Source organism: Perognathus longimembris, chromosome 21 (genome assembly GCF_023159225.1).
Source record: "Perognathus longimembris pacificus isolate PPM17 chromosome 21, ASM2315922v1, whole genome shotgun sequence".
Taxonomy (NCBI): domain Eukaryota; kingdom Metazoa; phylum Chordata; class Mammalia; order Rodentia; family Heteromyidae; genus Perognathus; species Perognathus longimembris.
The window spans coordinates 37,718,756-37,737,173 of NC_063181.1; the positions used below are offsets into that span (position 1 = coordinate 37,718,756).

At 45.0% G+C, this 18,418-nt stretch overlaps 1 protein-coding gene across 3 annotated transcripts in view; it reads left to right on the forward strand.

Annotated features, from left to right (window-relative positions):
• Positions 1–349: 349 nt before the first annotated feature.
• The window catches only part of Fut10 (fucosyltransferase 10), a 60,502-nt gene continuing 42,433 nt past the window's right edge, over positions 350–18,418 (forward strand). For all 3 annotated transcript variants that reach the window (XM_048330372.1, XM_048330373.1, XM_048330374.1), the window contains exons 1-3: positions 350–420; positions 8,574–8,914; positions 15,892–16,186. In XM_048330372.1, coding sequence (XP_048186329.1) covers positions 8,834–8,914; positions 15,892–16,186 — 376 coding nt within the window. In that variant the 5' untranslated portion in view covers positions 350–420; positions 8,574–8,833. The remainder of the gene's footprint in view (positions 421–8,573; positions 8,915–15,891; positions 16,187–18,418) is intronic.

Here is an 18,418-nt window from a genome sequence, read left to right on the forward strand (position 1 = left end):
AATGGTTGACTTCGCGCCCAGTCCCAGTAGAATGTAGGAAGCAGCTTCCCGTCCCTTAGGGAAGGGGGACGGGGCGCCTTCCTTTCAAAGGGAGGTTTTCATTAAGAAAACGTCGCCTAGGCCGGGTCAGGCCTTGGCACCAGTGGGGGGCCCGCCGCCCAAAGTGGTTCCCAGCCCAGCCCCCTGGCTTGTGCACAGGGCATCCGGGAAAGCCTGGGTCCGGATCCCTCGGCCTGGACGGGGGACCTCGGGAGCTGCTTCTGCCAGTCCAGGATTATTCTTCCGAGTCTTCCCGAGAGCCGGGGGCCCCGTGGGGGCGCCGCCCCCGGAAAGTGAGGGGCCTGGGGCCCCGGGTTCCCGCGCCCGCCCGGCTCGGCGGGGCTCTGCCGGGGGCCAGCCCGGGACCCGCGCGGTGGCCAGGTGAGGGTGAAGCTCGGGTCTCCCGCCCTGCGTGATGGGGGCGGAGCCTTGAGCCTGAGCAGCCGGGTGCGGGGGGGAAGGCGGGGCGCGCCGGCGGCTTCCAGCCCCAGCCCTCCCGCCTGGCGGGGGGGAGACGGAGGGGCGCACGGGACACCCCAGTCCGTTCGCAGAGAGTAGGCCCCGCAGGCAGTACCTGGCAGAGCTGTGGCGAGCGCTTTCCCCCAGTGATCGCGAGACGGCACTGCAGGGGTGCGGCGGGGGCGGCCGGGTAGCCCCGGGGCGCAGGGGAGGCGTGGGGGGCGCGCGCGCGCGCAAGCGGCCCCTCCGCAGAGCGGGCCCCGGGCCGCCGCAAAGGGAGGGTCTCCATCTCCCCCTCCCCACCCGCGCCCCGATCCCCCCTCTCCCGACCCGCGCCCCGATCCCCCCTCTCCCCGCCCGCGCCCCGATGCCCCCTCTCCCCACCCGCGCCCCGATCCCCCCTCTCCCCACCCGCGCCCCGATCCCCCCCTCTCCCCGCCCGCGCCCCATCCCCCCTCTCCCCGCCCGCGCCCCGATCCCCCCCTCTCCCCGCCCGCGCCCCATCCCCCCTCTCCCCGCCCGCGCCCCGATCCCCCCCTCTCCCCGCCCGCGCCCCGATGCCCCCTCTCCCCGACCTCCCCCTCTCCCCGACCTCCCCCTCTCCCCTCCCGCGCCCCATCCCCCCTCTCCCCGATCCCCCCTCTCCCCTCCCGCGCCCCATCCCCCCCTCTCCCCGATCCCCCCTCTCCCCCCCTCCCCGCCCGCGCCTCCACTCTCGCCGCCGGGACGGTCTTGAGGACCCTGCGGTGAGGAACGCTGGCCTTCGTGGGGAGTTCTGCAGGCCACCGTTTCTCCCGCGCGTTTCCACTCAGCTCCGACACGAACTCTGTGTTTTGTGAAAGACGCGGCCTAGTGCTGTGATGGAAGACGTTCTCTTGGAACCTCCACGTGGTCCCTTAGCCCCTGTCAGGTGCCACCCAGAATATCTGTCACGTATTTTGAAGGAGGAGGGGTGGGGGGGGGGTGATGGGGGTCTCCCGGGCTTGAACTGGAGCTGAGCTTGCCCAGGGCTGGCTTTTCCCGCCCATAACTGCTGCCCTCCCACTTGAGCCACGGCTCTAGCCCACGCTTTTGCTGGGTGATCGCAAGCTTGTGTGTCCCCGCCGGCTTCCCATCACGCTCCTCCAGGCAGACCTCTACTCGCTGTGCCTTACAATGGTCGGGTGGAATGTTCCATGAACCAACACAGTGTTGATGTCATTTGTGGGATGTGTACCCTAGGTTGGGTACGGTTTTGAATAAGGCAAGGTGGTCTAAAGGGGTCTACAGGAATTTAATGCCTTCATGTATTCTTCCTGTTTTTATCTATTTAAATTAATTATTAGTTATTATTATTGCCAGTCCTGGGACTTGAACTCAGGGCCTGGACACTGTCTCTGAGCTTCTTTTGCTCAGGGCTAGCACTCTACCTCTTGAGCCACAGCGCCACTTCCAGCTTTTTCTGTGTATGTGGTGCTGAGGAATTGAACCAGGGCTTCATGCATACTAGGTAAGCACTCTGCCACTAAGCCACATTCCCAGCACCCCTACCCCCTTTTTTTTTCTTTTGGTGTCCATCCTCGGGGTTGAATTCAGTAGACACTGTCCTTGAGCTTGTGCAGTCAAGGCTAGTGGCATACTGTGTGAGCAGCAGGCTCCATGTCTGGCTTTATGGTAGTTAATTTGAGATAAGAGTCTCATAGCCTTTCCTGCTGGGACTGGCCTCCAACCATGACCCTCAGATTTCATCATCCTGAGATTACAGGTGTGACCCCCCCCACCCCTTTCCCATTAGTTCTGAGGCTTGAACTCAGAACCTAGGCACTGTCCTTGAGCATTTTTGCTGAAGGCTAACTCTCTACCACTTTGAGCCACAGTTCTATGAATTCCATGTATGATTTTCTGGTGGTTAATTGGAGATAAGAGGCTCAGGGACTTTCCTACCTAGGCTGGCTTTGATCTGTGATCTTCGGTCTCAACCTCCTGACAGCTAGGATTACAGGCGTGAGCCATCAGTGCTGGGTGCCCTCCATACTTAACAGGATGATTATTAGTTCATCAGAACTGGTCCCCAACATTTCTAGCTTGGTTAATATTACCTAGGTTGAGATTTTGTGTATACAAGAGACTTCTTTTCTGCTGTAGTTGATAAATCCAAGCATAGTTTTTGTTTCTTTAAAGATTGCATCTTTTGTTTTGTTTTGTTTTTGGCCAGTCCTGGGGCTTGAACTCAGGGCCTGAGCATTGTCCCTGGTTTCTTTTTTGCTCAAGGCTAACACTCTACCACTTGAGCCACAGCGCCACTTCTGGCCTTTTCTGTATATGTGGTGCAGAGGAATCGAACCCAGGGCTTCATGTATACAAGGTGAGCACTTTACCACTAAGCCATACTCCCAGCCCTAAAGATTGCATCTTATACTGGCCTTGCTGCCAAGAAGTACCTCATGATTTTTCTGCCTCAGCCTCCCACAGTGCTGCTGTGCCTGGCCATATAAAAATCTTAATTTTAAAAGACCATACTACTCATATCAGCCATGTACAAATATTCTTGACTCTGTCCTCAAATTATCTTTCCATCCTTTGTTTTCCTTTATACCTGATTCTTTTTGTATTCTCAGCAAGCAGTCATGGTTTCTTCCATTTCTTTCCAACGGTCTTAGAGCCAAGTGACCTGATTTCTCGACACACTTCTAAAAAGATGGTCCTAGGCCAATCACTTAAACTTGCTGTGGAGGTTCAGCGCCCTTCTTTGTGACAAGTAGGAATAACACTAACTTCCTTGCCTCGTTTACAGAGTGGATATAAATAAGATGCAGTGCCGTGATAGATTAAAACTCTTTAGGAGAAAAATGATCGATTCTATTCCCCTTTAAAGGTGGTGTTATTTTACTACCTAATCTGGAGTATGTGAATTACAATTATAATCCATTGCTTCTTCATATAAAATGAAAATGTGATAATCTTTCTGTCCTGCTGGAAGGAATGGCAGCTAACATTTTCTGTGAATAAACAGGCTTAGGAAAAAAAAAATCTCTCATGTGGCTAAAGTTATTATATTGTGTGATAGAATGAGAATTGGAACTCAAAATACTAGCTCCGTATTTCATGTGGCTCATATCTATTAGCAGAATAGGAAAGCTACATTTCATGTTCCTATAGATTTTTGCTCTTTTTTTTCCCTCTGATAGCTAGCTGATGATTATGAGATTCCCCACAGCTGTTCTTGGAGCTGAACTCATGGCCTGGGCATTGTCCCTAAGCTTTTTCCATCAAGGCTAGCACTCTACATTTAAGTCAGAGCTCCAGATTTTTTTTTTTTGGGGGGGGGGTACGGGTTGGTGGTAAATTGGAGACGAGAGTCGAATGGACTTAATCTGTGTCCTGCGTAATTGGAATTCTAGGTGTGAGCCACCACGTCACCATTACTCTGCTGTGGGTTCTTTTTTGGGGGGTTGGGGTGGGGTGGTATTGCTATGGAATTTGGGTGGTATTTCTGGTGATACTGGATTGTAAACACAGGGCGTTGAGCTTGATAGATGTTCTATTACTTGAGCCACTGCTTCAGTCCTTTTTGCTTTTTTTTTTTTTTTAATATGGTCTCACTTTTCCCCCCACAGGCTAACCTGAACCCCCACCCACCTGATTATACTTCCCAAATAGGTAGCATGAGAGATATGTGCCACCATATCCAGATGTTTATTAGTTGAGGTAGACAGAATCTCATGACATTTTTGCACAGGCTAAGCCTTGACTCATCATCCCTCTAACCCCCACCTCCCGAATAGCTAGGATTGTGGGTATGGGCTCATGTGCCCTGCTTAAACCCAGGTTTTTAAACAGAGCTCGATGCCACGTTCTAATTTTATCCTACATTCTGTATTCTAGAGAATGAGGCTGAAATGAGGAATCTGTCCTCTGGGGCCCTGTGATGCTGTTGCCCTTTCTTCCTTCTGACCCCCATGGGCCAGTGGAGCAAGACACCAGACTCTTGGAATCTTGAGAATAAACTACTTTTTGCGGGACCTTTTTTTTTTTTGGTGCCAGTCCTGGGTTGAACTCAAGGCCTGAGCACTGTCCTTGGCTTCTTTCTGCTCAAGGCTAGCACTCTACCACTAGAGCCACAGCGCCACTTCTGACTTTTTCTGTTTTTGTGGTCCTGAGGAATTGAACCCCAGGGCTTCATGCGTGCTACGCAAGCACTTAACCACTAAGCCACATTCCCAGCCCTGTGGGACCATTTTGTGTCTTTTAAAGTCTTAAAATGTTGCTTAAAATTTTTAGAGAGAATTATAGTTCCCAAACAACTCTTTTGCTGTACTTGCCAGAAAAGAGAACTTCTTATGTTGTGCTGAACTTGGTGTCCTTGCTTGATCATTATCTGTTTTTTGTTCTTTGGGTTTTGGTGGGGTTTTTTTGGTCAGTCACGGGGCTTGGGCTCAGGGCCTGGGAGCTGTCCCTGAGCTTTTCTGCTTGAGGCTAGCACTCTACCACTTGGAGCCACAGGTCCATTTCTGCTTGTTGGGTGGTTAATTAGAGATGAGTCTCTTGGACTTTACTGCCAAGGCTGGCTTTGAACCTCAATCCTCAGATCTCAGCCTTCCGAGTAGTTAGGATTACAGATGTGACTGGTTGCGCCAGTTAAAAAAAATTAATATTTTACTTTATTCAGTGAACAATATGCCACATTTACCACTTGAACAATTCATGAGTGAAAAATTGTGGTATTCTCACTATAGATATTCTGTAATTCTATAATTCTGCATTATATATCTGCACTTCTTTTTCCACTACAGGACACCTTCATTTGTTCCGTTAATACTGTTTTTCCCCAAAATTATGAGGCGTAATAACCTTTTTTTTTCTTCACGGTTTGTACTGTTTTGTCACCTCGATGTAGAACCATTATAATATATTAACATACAAGGAAGAAAATTCAGTGCTGCTGATAATACAATTTTATTTTTTATTTTTTTTTTATTATATTTTTTTTTTTTGTTTTTGTTTTTGGCCAGTCGTGGGCCTTGGACTCAGGGCCTGAGCACTGTCCCTGGCTTCTTCCCGCTCAAGGCTAGCACTCTGCCACTTGAGCCACAGCGCCGCTTCTGGCCATTTTCTGTATATGTGGTGCTGGGGAATCGAACCTAGGGCCTCATGTATCCGAGGCAGGCACTCTTGCCACTAGGCTATATCCCCAGCCCCTGATAATACAATTTTAAAAAATGCACAAATGCACCAACATATGATGCTAAGTAAGGAAATCATTCTAGGAAATAACATACAATTTTCCTTTAAAAATCTGAGGAATTATGCAAACAACTCCACAAATCAGCATAAGAATATATCTGAAAATAATGAGCATGCCGATATGGAAGTAATTTACAAAATAACATCATTAATACAATGTGCTAATAGAAATGTGCTAATGCCAAATGGCTCTCCATCTTCCTTTGTAAAAAAAAAGTACTCTTTGTAATTCATGACTTTTGATCTTTCTGTCAGCTTTCTGGGTCAGAAGTAGTTCCAGTCTGTTACGCCAGTGTTCTCTTCCTCTAGGTCATCCTAGCTTCTGTGTTGTTGTTTTGTTGGTTTGGTTTCTGGAGCTGCAGCTTCACATTATCCAGGTCTTTAATGAGCCCTAGGTTGTTCTTGTAGATCTCATTCTGCATGATGGAGCCTTCAGACAATGTCATCTCTAGGTCTGTGAAGCTACTGTGAAGCCTGCAGGCGGCTGGCAGCTAGCTGCCCACTTCCAGAGTCTTCAGGTCTTCACTCCATGCAGAATGAGCTCTATTGTTCTGACCGTATTTGCTGACACTGATCAGGGAGCCACTGAGGTTCATAGTGGCCCTCATGTAACCTGCTCTTCCAGTTGCCCTGGGGCTGGAGGGTTCAGAGACATCACTGGCCCAGGGCTCCTCTCCATGAGTATTTGCCATGCTGCACAGCTACACCACATGTTACAAATATTTCCTAGACTAAAGAGAATTTGAGGCAGTGCAAATCTGTCTTCATTTCAATGAAATCTTGTGCATTTAAATGAAATCTCACTCTAGGACACGCTCCACACACTTTGGTTGGTGATCTCAGAGAATTCGGAAACAATCATGGGAGGAATGAGTGTCAGAATTCCATGCTACTGCTGTTCAGGAGTATGTGAAATGTGGGCCAGCACAGAAAGCAGAATGATAACTGTCAGATGATGAAAACCAATCTACGAATGACTAGTCGACTAACCAGCCACATCCAAATGATGTCCAGTGTGCCTGGAATCTAGGTTCTGGGGCAGCCCTCTGCCATTGCAGAACCGTGGGTCATCGGCTTCAGCACTGAGGTGATTGATTGTTCTCCAGTGATTGAGGAGTTCATTTTGTATGGCCAGATTTCCCTTCTAATGAAAGTTCATGCTGGTACGCACCTGTAGTCTCAGCAGAATCAGTCATGGGTTCAGAACAAGCCTGAGTTACACCTCAAGTCCAAGGCCAGCCTGAGCTACAGACCTCTCATGGCAGGAGTCCAGGTGTGACCAAAGCCCGTTGCTGGGCCATAACCATGCTGTGGGTCGAGACTAGATTCTCTTAGAAGGCTGGACTGGGGAAGGCTCAGCCTCCACGCTCTCAAGATAGGCAGCGGTCAGTTTCTGACAGGCTGCTGGACTGAGGGCCTCCGTTGGCTATTGGTTTTGGCCACATGACCCTCTCCACAGGGAAGTTCACCACACAGAATCTAGATTATTCAAAGCTCAGTCCGGGCATTGGTGGCAAAGCCCAGGCATTTTTGCTGTATCACTATTTGCTGGCTACATTCGCCACCCCACCTCGCTCCCCATGTACCGCATGCACCACTCTACCCTGGTTTTTAAGATAGAGTCTTATTTTTGCTCAGGTTATCCTGAACTATGATTTTCCTATATATACTTTCAATCATAGCTTGGGTGACTTGTGCATGCCAACACTCCGGCTACTTCTGCTAACTAGCAAACTTTTTTTTTTTTTTTTTTTTGGTCTGTACTAGCCTTGAACTACAGTCTTCCTGATCTCTACCTCTTGAGTAAGTAGTGTTACAGATGTGAGCCAGATGTATTACAGTTGTATACCCAGCTTATTACCCCCCCTTTTTGTTGCCAGTCTTGGGGCTTGAACTCAGGGCCTGAGCACTACTCCTGAGCCTCTTTGTGTTCAAGGCTAGCACTCTACCACTTCAGCCACAGCCCTACCTCTGGCCTTTTCTGAGTAGTTTATTGGAGGTTAAAGTCTCATGGACTTTTCTGCCTGGACTGGCTTCAAACTGAGCTACTGGTGCCTGGCTCTAATTCTATTTTTGTTCAAAGCCTGAACCTTTATCTAGTTTTTATAGAAATCTTTCTTTTTTTGGTTCTAGAGTTGGGGCTTGAACTCAGGACCTGGGTGCTGTCTTTGAGATCTTTTGCACAAGGCTAGCATGCTGTCACTTTAGTCACAGCTCCCCTTCTGGCTTTTTTGATAGTTAATTGGAGATAAGTCTCTCATAGACTTTCTATCCCAAGCTGGCTTCGAACCTCATTCCTTAGATTTCAGCCTCCTGAGCTAGGATTACCAGGCCTGAGCCACTGGTACACAGCTAAACTCCTTAAATTAAAAAAAAAATGTTGTTGCAGAGGGGCTGTACAGAAGGGTTACAGTTAACATAAGCCAGGTAAAGAGTACATTAACTTTTTGAACAATATCACCTTTTCCCTTGCTTTCTCCCAGTTTTTCCCTGTAAAATCCTCCTTTTAGAGTCTTCTCCTTTGAAACCTGGATAGAAAGAAGTGATTTCATATATAAATGACTTCTGTTATTTAATATTCCAGTGGCAGAGAAATTAAATGGAAAGGAAAGTTTAGATTTGTGACCTGACTGTACAATAGGTCCTGTCCTCTAATGGACTCTGTGGCCTTCAGTGGTCCCCTTTGCAATCTGTCTTGATTGCTGTATCAATGAATGATACATTAGGACTACACAAGCTGAGAGGTTCTTTTTACTTTTAAAACTATTGTGCCTTTACATGTCACCTTGCAAGACTACATTTATTAAATCTCCTGCTCTGTGGCTGAAAGGTGATCTGCTCATTTGTTGCAGCATTTGTGATGTCCTCTTGGCTGAAGAATCTCCAGCTGCTTTGCTGATAGCTTAAGACGACTGCATGCTGTTCCCAGTTGATGTCCAGCCAGGCCTACTCAGCAGCTCGGATCTCAGTCCTTCATGGAGATCAGCTCACAGCAGGAATGGCAGCACTGGAAGTTGGCATCCAGATGGTTCCTCCATGTGAAAGGGTCTCAGGCTATGGACTGACGTGAGAACCAGGCTTGCCCTCTGTCAGTCCCCCTGGGCAGGGCAGCATGGTGCGGGTTCACAGGAGGAAGCTTCTGGCATCTTGCCTGTGCATGACATCTACTGCCTTTCTGCTGGTCACACTCCAGGTACCAAAGATTTGGGTTGTGTGATGTAGACTCTTTCTTGGGCTCTTGCCACCTTTTTTCGTCCCCAATTCCAAACACTTTACTTTTTCCTTAGTTCTTCAGCTCAGGGGTTTTCTACTTTCCAAAGCAGGAAGAATGCTTTTGAACAAGTGAACCCGAGGTTCAAAGGATGGGTGTGAATGGGTATGGTGACTGATGTGTGGCATAGTAGCAAAGTCATCAATGCAGACGTCAGTTTGTGATTCTTCCCTGGCTCCGGTACTGAAGAGAGGTAGTAAATCTCAGTTGGTCCCATTGATGGATTCTGAAAGACACCATTCTTTTCTTTTTCTTTTTTTTAAAAGTTTTATGTCAGTCCTTGGGCTTGAACTCAGGGCCTTAGTACTGTCCCTGAATTTTTGTGCACAGGGCTAGTGCTCTACCACTTTAATTGGAGATAAGAGTCTCATGCATTTTCTTGCCTGGGATCAGATTGAACCATGTTCCTCAAATCACAGCCTATTGAGTAGCTAGTATTACTGGTGTATGGCTTGAAAGAGACCATTCTTTAAAAAAACTTTTTTATTGGTATTATAAAGATAGTATATACAGGGGCTATATAAGCTGGGTAATGAGTACATTTCTTTTTACAAAATTAGCGTATTGTTGTTATAGCGGTGATATATAGGGAGGGATTACATGAATCTGGTATAAAGAACATTTCCTTTTGTATAGTGTCTTCCCTCATTCTCTCCACGGTGTCTTCTGTTCCTTCTTTCTCTCCCAGTCCCTCGCTCCTGTCTCCACCTGCAAGTTGTATAGTGAACTGCACTGCACACTTTTTCACCCTTTTCCCTCTCCCAACCCCTCCTGAAGATGAATACATTGCCTTTTGGACAGTGTCACCCCTTCCCTTGCTCTCTCCCACGTTGTCCCTCCTGCCCCCACCCACAAGTTGTATAGTTCATTTTCAACATAGTGCCTACTGAGTCATACTGCTGCATTTGTTCACCCTTTGTCCCTCCATTTCTTTGCCCTTTCTTACCCTCTCAAAGACAGATAAATGAACAAACACGACATAAAGAAAAGAAAGGGAAAACAACAAAGAAAAAAACACCTTGTTTCCATTTCCTGCAGTTCATTTGGATGTTTCTTTATATGATCAGATGCACATAATCATTGTATCTTCGTGTTCCTCCACTGAGGGTAACCTCCTTTGGTCTTAGTATATGTGAGAATGCCTAGAATCCTATATAATTTATCATGTCCCGGTTTTAGATCTAACTTCCACATATGGGAGAATACATGCACTGTTTAGAAAGACACCATTCTTTTTTTTTGTAATTTATTTATTAATTAAACAAAATTTTTTTGACAAGGTGTTGTGCAAAAAGGGTACAATTACATAGTAGGGCAGTGTGTACGAAAGACACCATTCTTGAAGAAGCAAAAGAATGCAGAATACAAACAACTATATTGACAAATTTCTTGACATACGCTGTAACCCAAGCGCTGTGTTAGTGTCAGTGAACTGAGGGCCTCCCTTGTACTTCGGCGGTCAGTTGTTCTGACTTTGGTTGATTTTAAGTTAGAATGAAAACTGTTCAGTGATGTAAATGTTTGGCTGTGTGCTCAGATATGTTTTTCTCTACTGACATGTTTCCACTAGGACTTGTTTGTAGATGTGAGTGAATACTTCAGGTGTGGGGGCCACGGTGTCCTCTGGTCTTCGGACCCTAGGATGTTCCTTCTGGCTAGGATGGAATGAGACAAGGCCTAGAGTACTTTGGTGGATGCTCTGGGGCTGCACTTCCCACCTCCTTCTGCCACCTCATTGGGATTCTAGGCGAGGATACATTAGACTACCTCCTGGTGTGTCTGCTGTGCAGGAGCTGGAGTCTTTTGCATCTCTCTGTGGAAGAGTAACAGCTGAAGTCTTCTGCCCTTTTCTCTGTGGGATGTTAACAGGGATCTTTGATTTGCTATAGCACTTTTAAAAAAATTTTGCAGTCATGAAGAATGCCCGAATCTAAGCCAAGAGCTTTCCTTTTGATGTCAGAATAAATTGTCGTGTTTTTGACATGAATCTCATCTTGGTTTCATCTTGGATTGAGGAGCGATGTGAGTGGTGAGGCTAAACCTTTGTCTGACTCAATTTTGGTTTTGCTAGCCATGGTGGTGGTGGTGGTGGCGTGTGATGAAACTCCGGGGCTAGCCACTGTCTCTGAACGTTGTTGTTTAACTCAAAGTTAGCACTCTACCATCGGAACCACAGCTCCTCTTCTGACTTTTTGGTGATTAGTTAGAGATAAGAGTCTCATGGACTTTCCCACCAGGGCTGGGTGTGATCTGCAATCTTCAGAGCTCAGCTTCCTGATTAGCTAGGATGACAGGTGTGAGCCACCACACCTCACCTTGGGTGATTCAATGATCAGCATCGTGGCAATATTATTTAAAAACTCATGTTTGAAATATACTTATCGATGGAAAAGATAAAATGCTTATGCATTCAGAACCACTTTTGTTTTTACTGGTTTTCAGGGTAGGCAGATCCAATAATCTGCAGTATAAGTAGGAGAAGGATAAATTAAAATGTATTTCATGGATTCTTTGTGAGTTTGCTCAGGTAAACTGGTGAGTAGGTGACTTAACTACAGATATCTTATTACCTCATAGACACAGAGGAATCCCAAGGTCCAGTCGTTGGCTACATTGTTTGTTAGGCCTTCCTGCATGACTTAGAGATGGCTACCTTCTCTCTGAGTCTTACTGTCTTTTTTCTGTACCGTGTTAGAAATAGCTCAGGATGCTAAAGTGTCACATAGGATACCAACTCGAAATGAACTTGACAAGGCAAAGTTTACTTCTGCAGAAGGATGTGCCATCAGTCCAAAATCTGGCAAGGGAACACCCAAAGCAAACAGGCTGCTCCCTTTTTATCCCTGACCATGCATCCCTTTCCCCTCTGCTCACATTTGGGGGAGCTAGGGTTCATAATCTGCAAAAGGATACAGTTTAATTAATAAGATGCAACAAATTCAAGGACCTTCTAATAGGATGTCTTAATTAAAGTGCTCAGATAAAGGAAGTATGTAACTATAATGTAATTAACAAGGGTCAAGCCTCCTAGCCAAAACAGAACCTTTCAGAAAATTCTCTCAAGATTAGCTGGAAGCAAACTATTTTTTTTTTTGATAGGAAAGATACTTTTTCTCACATCAGTGCTCTCATTTCCCCTTTAATGACCGAATTTATTTATTTTTGTGCTGCTAAGGGCTTTTCTCAGCGTTTTTTTTTGCTCAAGGCTAGTGCTTTACCACTTGAGACACATCTTTGCATCTGGCTTTTTCAAACTGGAGATAAAAGAGTCTCATGGGGGCTGGGAATGTGGCCTAGTGGTAGAGTGCTTGCCTCCCATTCATGAAGCCCTGGGTTCGATTCCTCAACATCATATAAACAGAAAAAGCCAGAAGTGGCACTGTGGCCTAAGTGGTAGAGTGCTAGCCTTCAGCAAAAAAGAAGTCAACTTGGTTATATAGGCCAGGTTGGCCTGGAACTTACTGTGTAGTCTAGGCTGATCTTGAACTCATAATCCTCCCAACTCAGTTTCCTGGCATGCATGGAATTACCATGTCTGGCTTTTAAAGGTTATTATTATACTTTTATTATTTTTGTTTTGTTTTGTTTTTTGCCAGTCCTGGGGCTTGAACTCAGGGCCTGAGCACTGTTCCTGGCTTCTTTTTGTTCAAGGCTAGCACTCTTCCACTTGAGCCACAGCGCCACTTCTGGCTTTTTCTATATATGTGGTGCTGAGGAATTGAACCCAGGGCTTTATGTATACGAGGCGAGCACTTTACCACTCGGCCATATTCCCAGCCCCCTTTTATTATTTTTGAATAATTCGACAGAGGAATTGTCAGTCAATAAAGCAGTTTGTGAATGTGATGCATCTTGATTGATGTCGCCTCCTTTCATTTTCTGCAATCCTCTTGACCCTACCCCCCTAACATCTGGCTTCTGTCTATGTTAAATCACCTTTAGACTATTTATAATACAGTGAAATTAGTTGTGGTACTGTATTGTTTAGAGAATAATGAAGTAGAAAAGTCTGTATAGGTTAAGCAGAGATGCAGTTTGAATGTTTTTAATGTATGGTTGGTGGATTCGTGAATGCAGAGCTTGTGAATACTGAGGGTTTACTACATCAGAATGTAAATGTGCTTTCCTTCAACTACTTTATTTGTCTAAAGGAAACTACCAAAGTTTCAGTAAAGTGAAATAAGGTGAGTCCTTTCTCTACCATACTGTTATAATAGCATATCAATATTAAATCTTACAATGTGAGGAAAAGGCAGTACTCTGGGACAACAGCTGCCCCTCAGCTGACCTGCCCCCCCCTACCGGGCCCTTTCGGTCACTGTTTAGTGACCCAGACTTAGGCTATCTTGAAATAGGCAAAATATAGAGTTTTAAGTGGAAGCCCAGAACTCAGTGGTCTGTGTGATAACTACACACTGGGAATTGAACCTAGGGCCTTGTGCCCATGAAGCAAGTGCTTTACTGTATGAATTCCCCTTCCTCCCAATAGATAATCCTTTCACTATAAATGCTATATTGGGTGTCATTGCAAATGTAAGACCCATGGATTTAAATAAAAAGAAATCAGTAAATTTTAAGTCATTTCCCTAGAGTATAATCTTTAGGAGTGGACAGGAAACAACCTTATCATAGTTTTCTAGGGACAAAGCCTTTTGTGTGTATATGGTATTTGCTTATGAAGTAAAGGGACAATGTAGCCAAATGTTGGATAGAATTATTCAGCAGCCTTGCCGAGAAATACTTTGGAGGCAATGCCCATGATTAGTGGGCATGATTAATGATTAGAGGCAGGGAATTTTTTTTTTCTGCCAAGGACCACTTGGATTAAAAAAAAATCCTTTGAGGTTCACATAAAATGATCAGTATGGGCAAACTGTACAGATATCCAGCCACAGGCAGTTGAAGAAAAGCATGTAAATGTGTCCCATTATGTACCAAATGTTTACATTCCCCACCCTGCACTCCTGGTCCGTATGTCACTTCACGTGGAAAAGGAGACTGCGGATGAGGTAAATGGGGAAAGCCTTGTAGTGAATGTGTCCCTCAGAGTTTATGTGGTAGAAATGCAGTTCCAGTAGCCACAGTGTTGAGAGATAGGGCTGTTAAGAAGTGATTGGACCAAGAGGACAGATTAATACCACCATCAGGGGTGGTTCCTGATAAATGGATGAGTTCAGTTCCCTTCCCTTGGTTTCCCTCACCTTGGACTTCCCAATCTCCAGAACTATAAGATATCAGCCTTGGTTCTTTATAAATTACTCAGTCTCAGATATTCCATTAAAGCAGCACAAAATAGGCAAAGACAGGAGATTATCCTGGATTATCATTAGGAGCCAAGATCAATCTCAAGTCATTAAGAGATGTAGAAAAATAATACTAAGTGAAGTAAACCAGACCCAAAGAAACAGGCTGCAAGGTTTCCCTCATTTGTAATAAGTAGAATGTGCTTATAAATCTACAAGTAAAACCAATAGGTAGTAAAAGACAAATAATTACACCTAGACATGATACAGCTCTCTAAACATTCACACAGTGAGAACAAAGGAGGATATTTACAGGAGAGAATTGCAAGGTATCAGTAGCTATGTGCATATGATCATATAAAATGATGTTCATCGAAATGAACTCCAAGAAATGGAAGCAAGGGTTTTTTTAATTGTACTGTTGGTGGTTATTTTTTTTCCTTTTTTCTTCTTTCTTTTTTCTTTGTTTTATTCCCTCTGGTCACTGTTTTTAATTTCTGTACCCTTTGTCTTATATATGTTTATCTGATTTGGGAAGGGGAAAGAAGCACAGAACCGAATCAGTTCAGCAGTGAAACCAACTAGATACTAGGTGGAAATGAACTATACAACTTGGGGAGGAGGGAAGTCGGGAGGGGAAAAATCTGGGAGAGAATGAGGGAGGGGGTGACATTGTTCAAAAGGAAATGTATTCATTACTTGACTTAAGTAACGGTAACTCCTCTGTACATCACCTTCACAATAAAATAAAAAAAGAAAAAAGACTCTCCCAGATTAAAAAAAAAAAAAGAGTATAGAGATGGTCAGGCATGGCACAGAGTGGGACATGCCTGCAGTACCAGCAGGTGGGAAGCAGAGGCAGGAAGATTGAGAGTTGGAGATCAGCCTGGGTTTCACAGCAAGTTCGAGCCAGCTTGTACTACATAGGAAGACCCTGCTTCAAAAAACTCCAAGGTTTTCATAGTAGAGCACTTGACCAGCGTGCACGAGGGCCTGGCTTTGGTCCCCAGTGCAGCAGAATAAACATAAATAAATGCAAAATAAAATAGAAGTAGAGATTCTTTTTTTTTTTTTTTTTTTTTTGCTAGTCCTGGGGCTTGGACTCAGGGCTTGAGCACTGTCCCTGGCTTCTTTTTGCTGAAGGCTAACACTCTGCCACTTGAGCCACAGCGCCAATTCTGGCTTTTTCTGTATATGTGGTGCTGGGGAATCAAACCCAGGGCTTCATGTATAGGAGGCAAGCACTCTACCACTAGGCCATATTCCCAGCCCCAGAGATTCTTTCTTGATTGATTTCTTTCTTGATTGAGATCAAGGTAATGTCAGAGAGCCACAGAGATGCAGGGAAAGGGAAGAAGGGAATAGAGGACGGGGCCAGGAGCTAAGCATAGAAAAGGCAGGAAACTAGGGTCTCTCATGGAATATCTAGGACAGAGTCCTTCTGTCTTCTAAGGACTGATCACCCTTGATTTTAGTCACTGAGTTCCATTGTACACTTTTGATTTCCAGAGCTGTGTAATAATGGACATGTGTTGTCTTAAACAAGTACATTTGTTACAGCAGTATTAGAAATGTAATTGGTGGCTAGGTCACCGAGGAATGGGGGGTGGGGCAAAGACAAATCGCTGGACTGGTAATGCTTGTCTTCACATTTAGGTGGTGGTTGAGCTGGGAAAATTTGAAAGGAAGAAGTTAAAAAGTTTCAGTTTTCAAGATGAGCGTAAACATTTGGAAGAAGAGTCTGAACATGTTGATCCATTTGCTAAGAAAGAAGCACTGAGCATGGATAAGAAGGACATGTTGGAAGTCAAGAGCTACCCCATCATGCTCTGGTGGTCCCCCCTGACTGGGGAGACTGGAAGGCTTGGCCAGTGTGGTGCAGATAAGTGCTTCTTCACCATCAACCGTACCTCCCAGCATCACCCCATGACCAAGGCTTTCCTCTTCTATGGTAAGTGGGGCTTTTGCCTTTCTCCTTTTCCTCTCTCATGGCTTATCTTCCCGGTAGAATACATACCCGTGTGAAAGACCACAGAGAAACCTCTTTGTACAGAGTAGAGCTCACCTGAAAACACAGGCACACCTGTGTTTAGTCCAACAAAGGCCTGAGCATTTGGCAAAATCCCAAATCAAACAAGCCAGACAACATAAACACGGTAGGCTGGGTCACTTGGTCCTTCTGGAGGGCAAGCTGTGTCATCTTTTCTCAGTTGTTGCGTTGGCTGACTTTAATACTCAAGCAGCTGAGTCTTACTTACTTACTTACTGCTGGCATCCATTCAGCATGGCACTTGGAATAGAGGCAGGAGGTTATTGCTGTGACAGATGCTTCAGTGGACATTGGCCAGGCCTAATGTTTTTTACTTTGATGTCAGGTTAATCTGAAGTAAAGATAACAAGATTGTTCAGCATCAGGTCTCATGAGCGGGTTGCCATTTATGAATTTTGAGTCTGAACTCAAGTCCTATCCCTTGAGCCATATCTCCAGAATTTTTTGTTCTAGTTTATCTTTGAGATAATGGCTGGTCTCAGAGTGTGGTCCTGCTCTTATCTGCTCCTGAGTAGCTGAGACTGTAGAAGTATTTTATTTTATGAGTATATTTCCTTATGGACAGTGTCACTCCTTTCCTCACTCTCTCCTAATTTTCCCCTCCCATCCCCACCCACAAGTTGTATAGTTAATTTTCCACAGAGTGTCTAGGAGTATCAACTTATTTTTCAGATGATAGTCTTGCTGTTATTCACATTGACATTTTAAAAATTCACATTGGGCTGGGAATATGGCCTAGTGGCAAGAGTGTTTGCCTCATATATGAAGCTCTGGGTTCGATTCCCCAGCAGCACCTATATAGAAAACGGCCAGAGGTGGCACTGTGGCTCAAGTGGCAGAGTGCTAGCCTTGAGCAAAAAGAAGCCAGGGACAGTGCTCAGGCCCTGAGTCCAAGGCCCAGGATTGGCCCCCCCCCCCAAAAAAAAAAATCACATTGGCTTTGTTCTTCTATACTCCTCTCTTTACCTCCCAACACAGCTGTGATTACAGGCATGTACCATTTTAAGTTCTTTTTTTCAAAAAACCAGAACTCAGGGCCTGGGCACTGTCTCTGAGCTTCTTTTGCTTAAGGCTCGTACTCTACCACTTGAACCACAGCACCACTTCCAGTGTTTTCTGTTTATGTAGTAGTGAGGGCTTTCATGTATGCTAGGCAAGCACTCTACTACTAAGCCACATTCCTAGCCCTTTAAAATTTATTTTACATATTATAAGGGAGTTTCATTGTATGTCTATATATGCATACAGTCTGATAGGATACTCTCACTCTTTTTCACTCTCCTTCCTCCCTTAAGACAATTTCAATTTCAACAGGTTTCATGGTTGTGTTTTCATATATATATATAATACTTCTACCATATTCATCCTCTTCATTCACCGTCCTCTCCATACCCATCACCCATCAGCAGAATCGGTTTTGTGCTGGTACTGGTACTTGAACTCAGGCCCTTAACACTGTTACTTGGCTTTTTTGCTCAAGAGCTACTGTTCTATACTTCAGCAATACCACCATTTCTGACTTTTTGCTGGTTAACTGGAGATAAAAGTCTCATAGATTTTTCTGCCTGACTAATTTTGAACTGTGATCCTCATATTTCAGCCTCCTGAGTAGCTAAGTCATTTTAATTTGCTTTTTCTATATGGCCAGGAATTTTGAACATTTCTTTTTGCATTTATTGGCCATTTGGATTTCTTTAGGATTATCTCTCTGTTCATTGGCCTATTTATTAACTTGGTTGTTGATTCTTTGGAGCTTAGTTTTTACTGCTCTCTGTATATTTCGGTTATTAATCCTTTGTCAGCTATGCATCTGGAAACGATTTTGTCTCATTCTGTAGGCTGCCTCTTCAGTCTATGGATTACTTTTGCTGTGCAGAGGCCTTTTAGTTTGATGCGGTCACACTTGTCCTTGCTGAGCTAGTGGAGTTCTATTAAGGAAGTCAGTTGCCTATGTCTATATCTTCTAATGTTTTCAAACTTTGCGGTCTTTTGTTAATGTTTTGATCCATTTTGAATGGATTTTAGTACAGAGCAAGAGCCAGGGGATCTGGTTTCAGTCTTCTGCAAGTAGATCTCCAGTTTTCCCAGCACTATTTGTGAAGAGGCTATCTTTCTCTCCAATATATATTTATG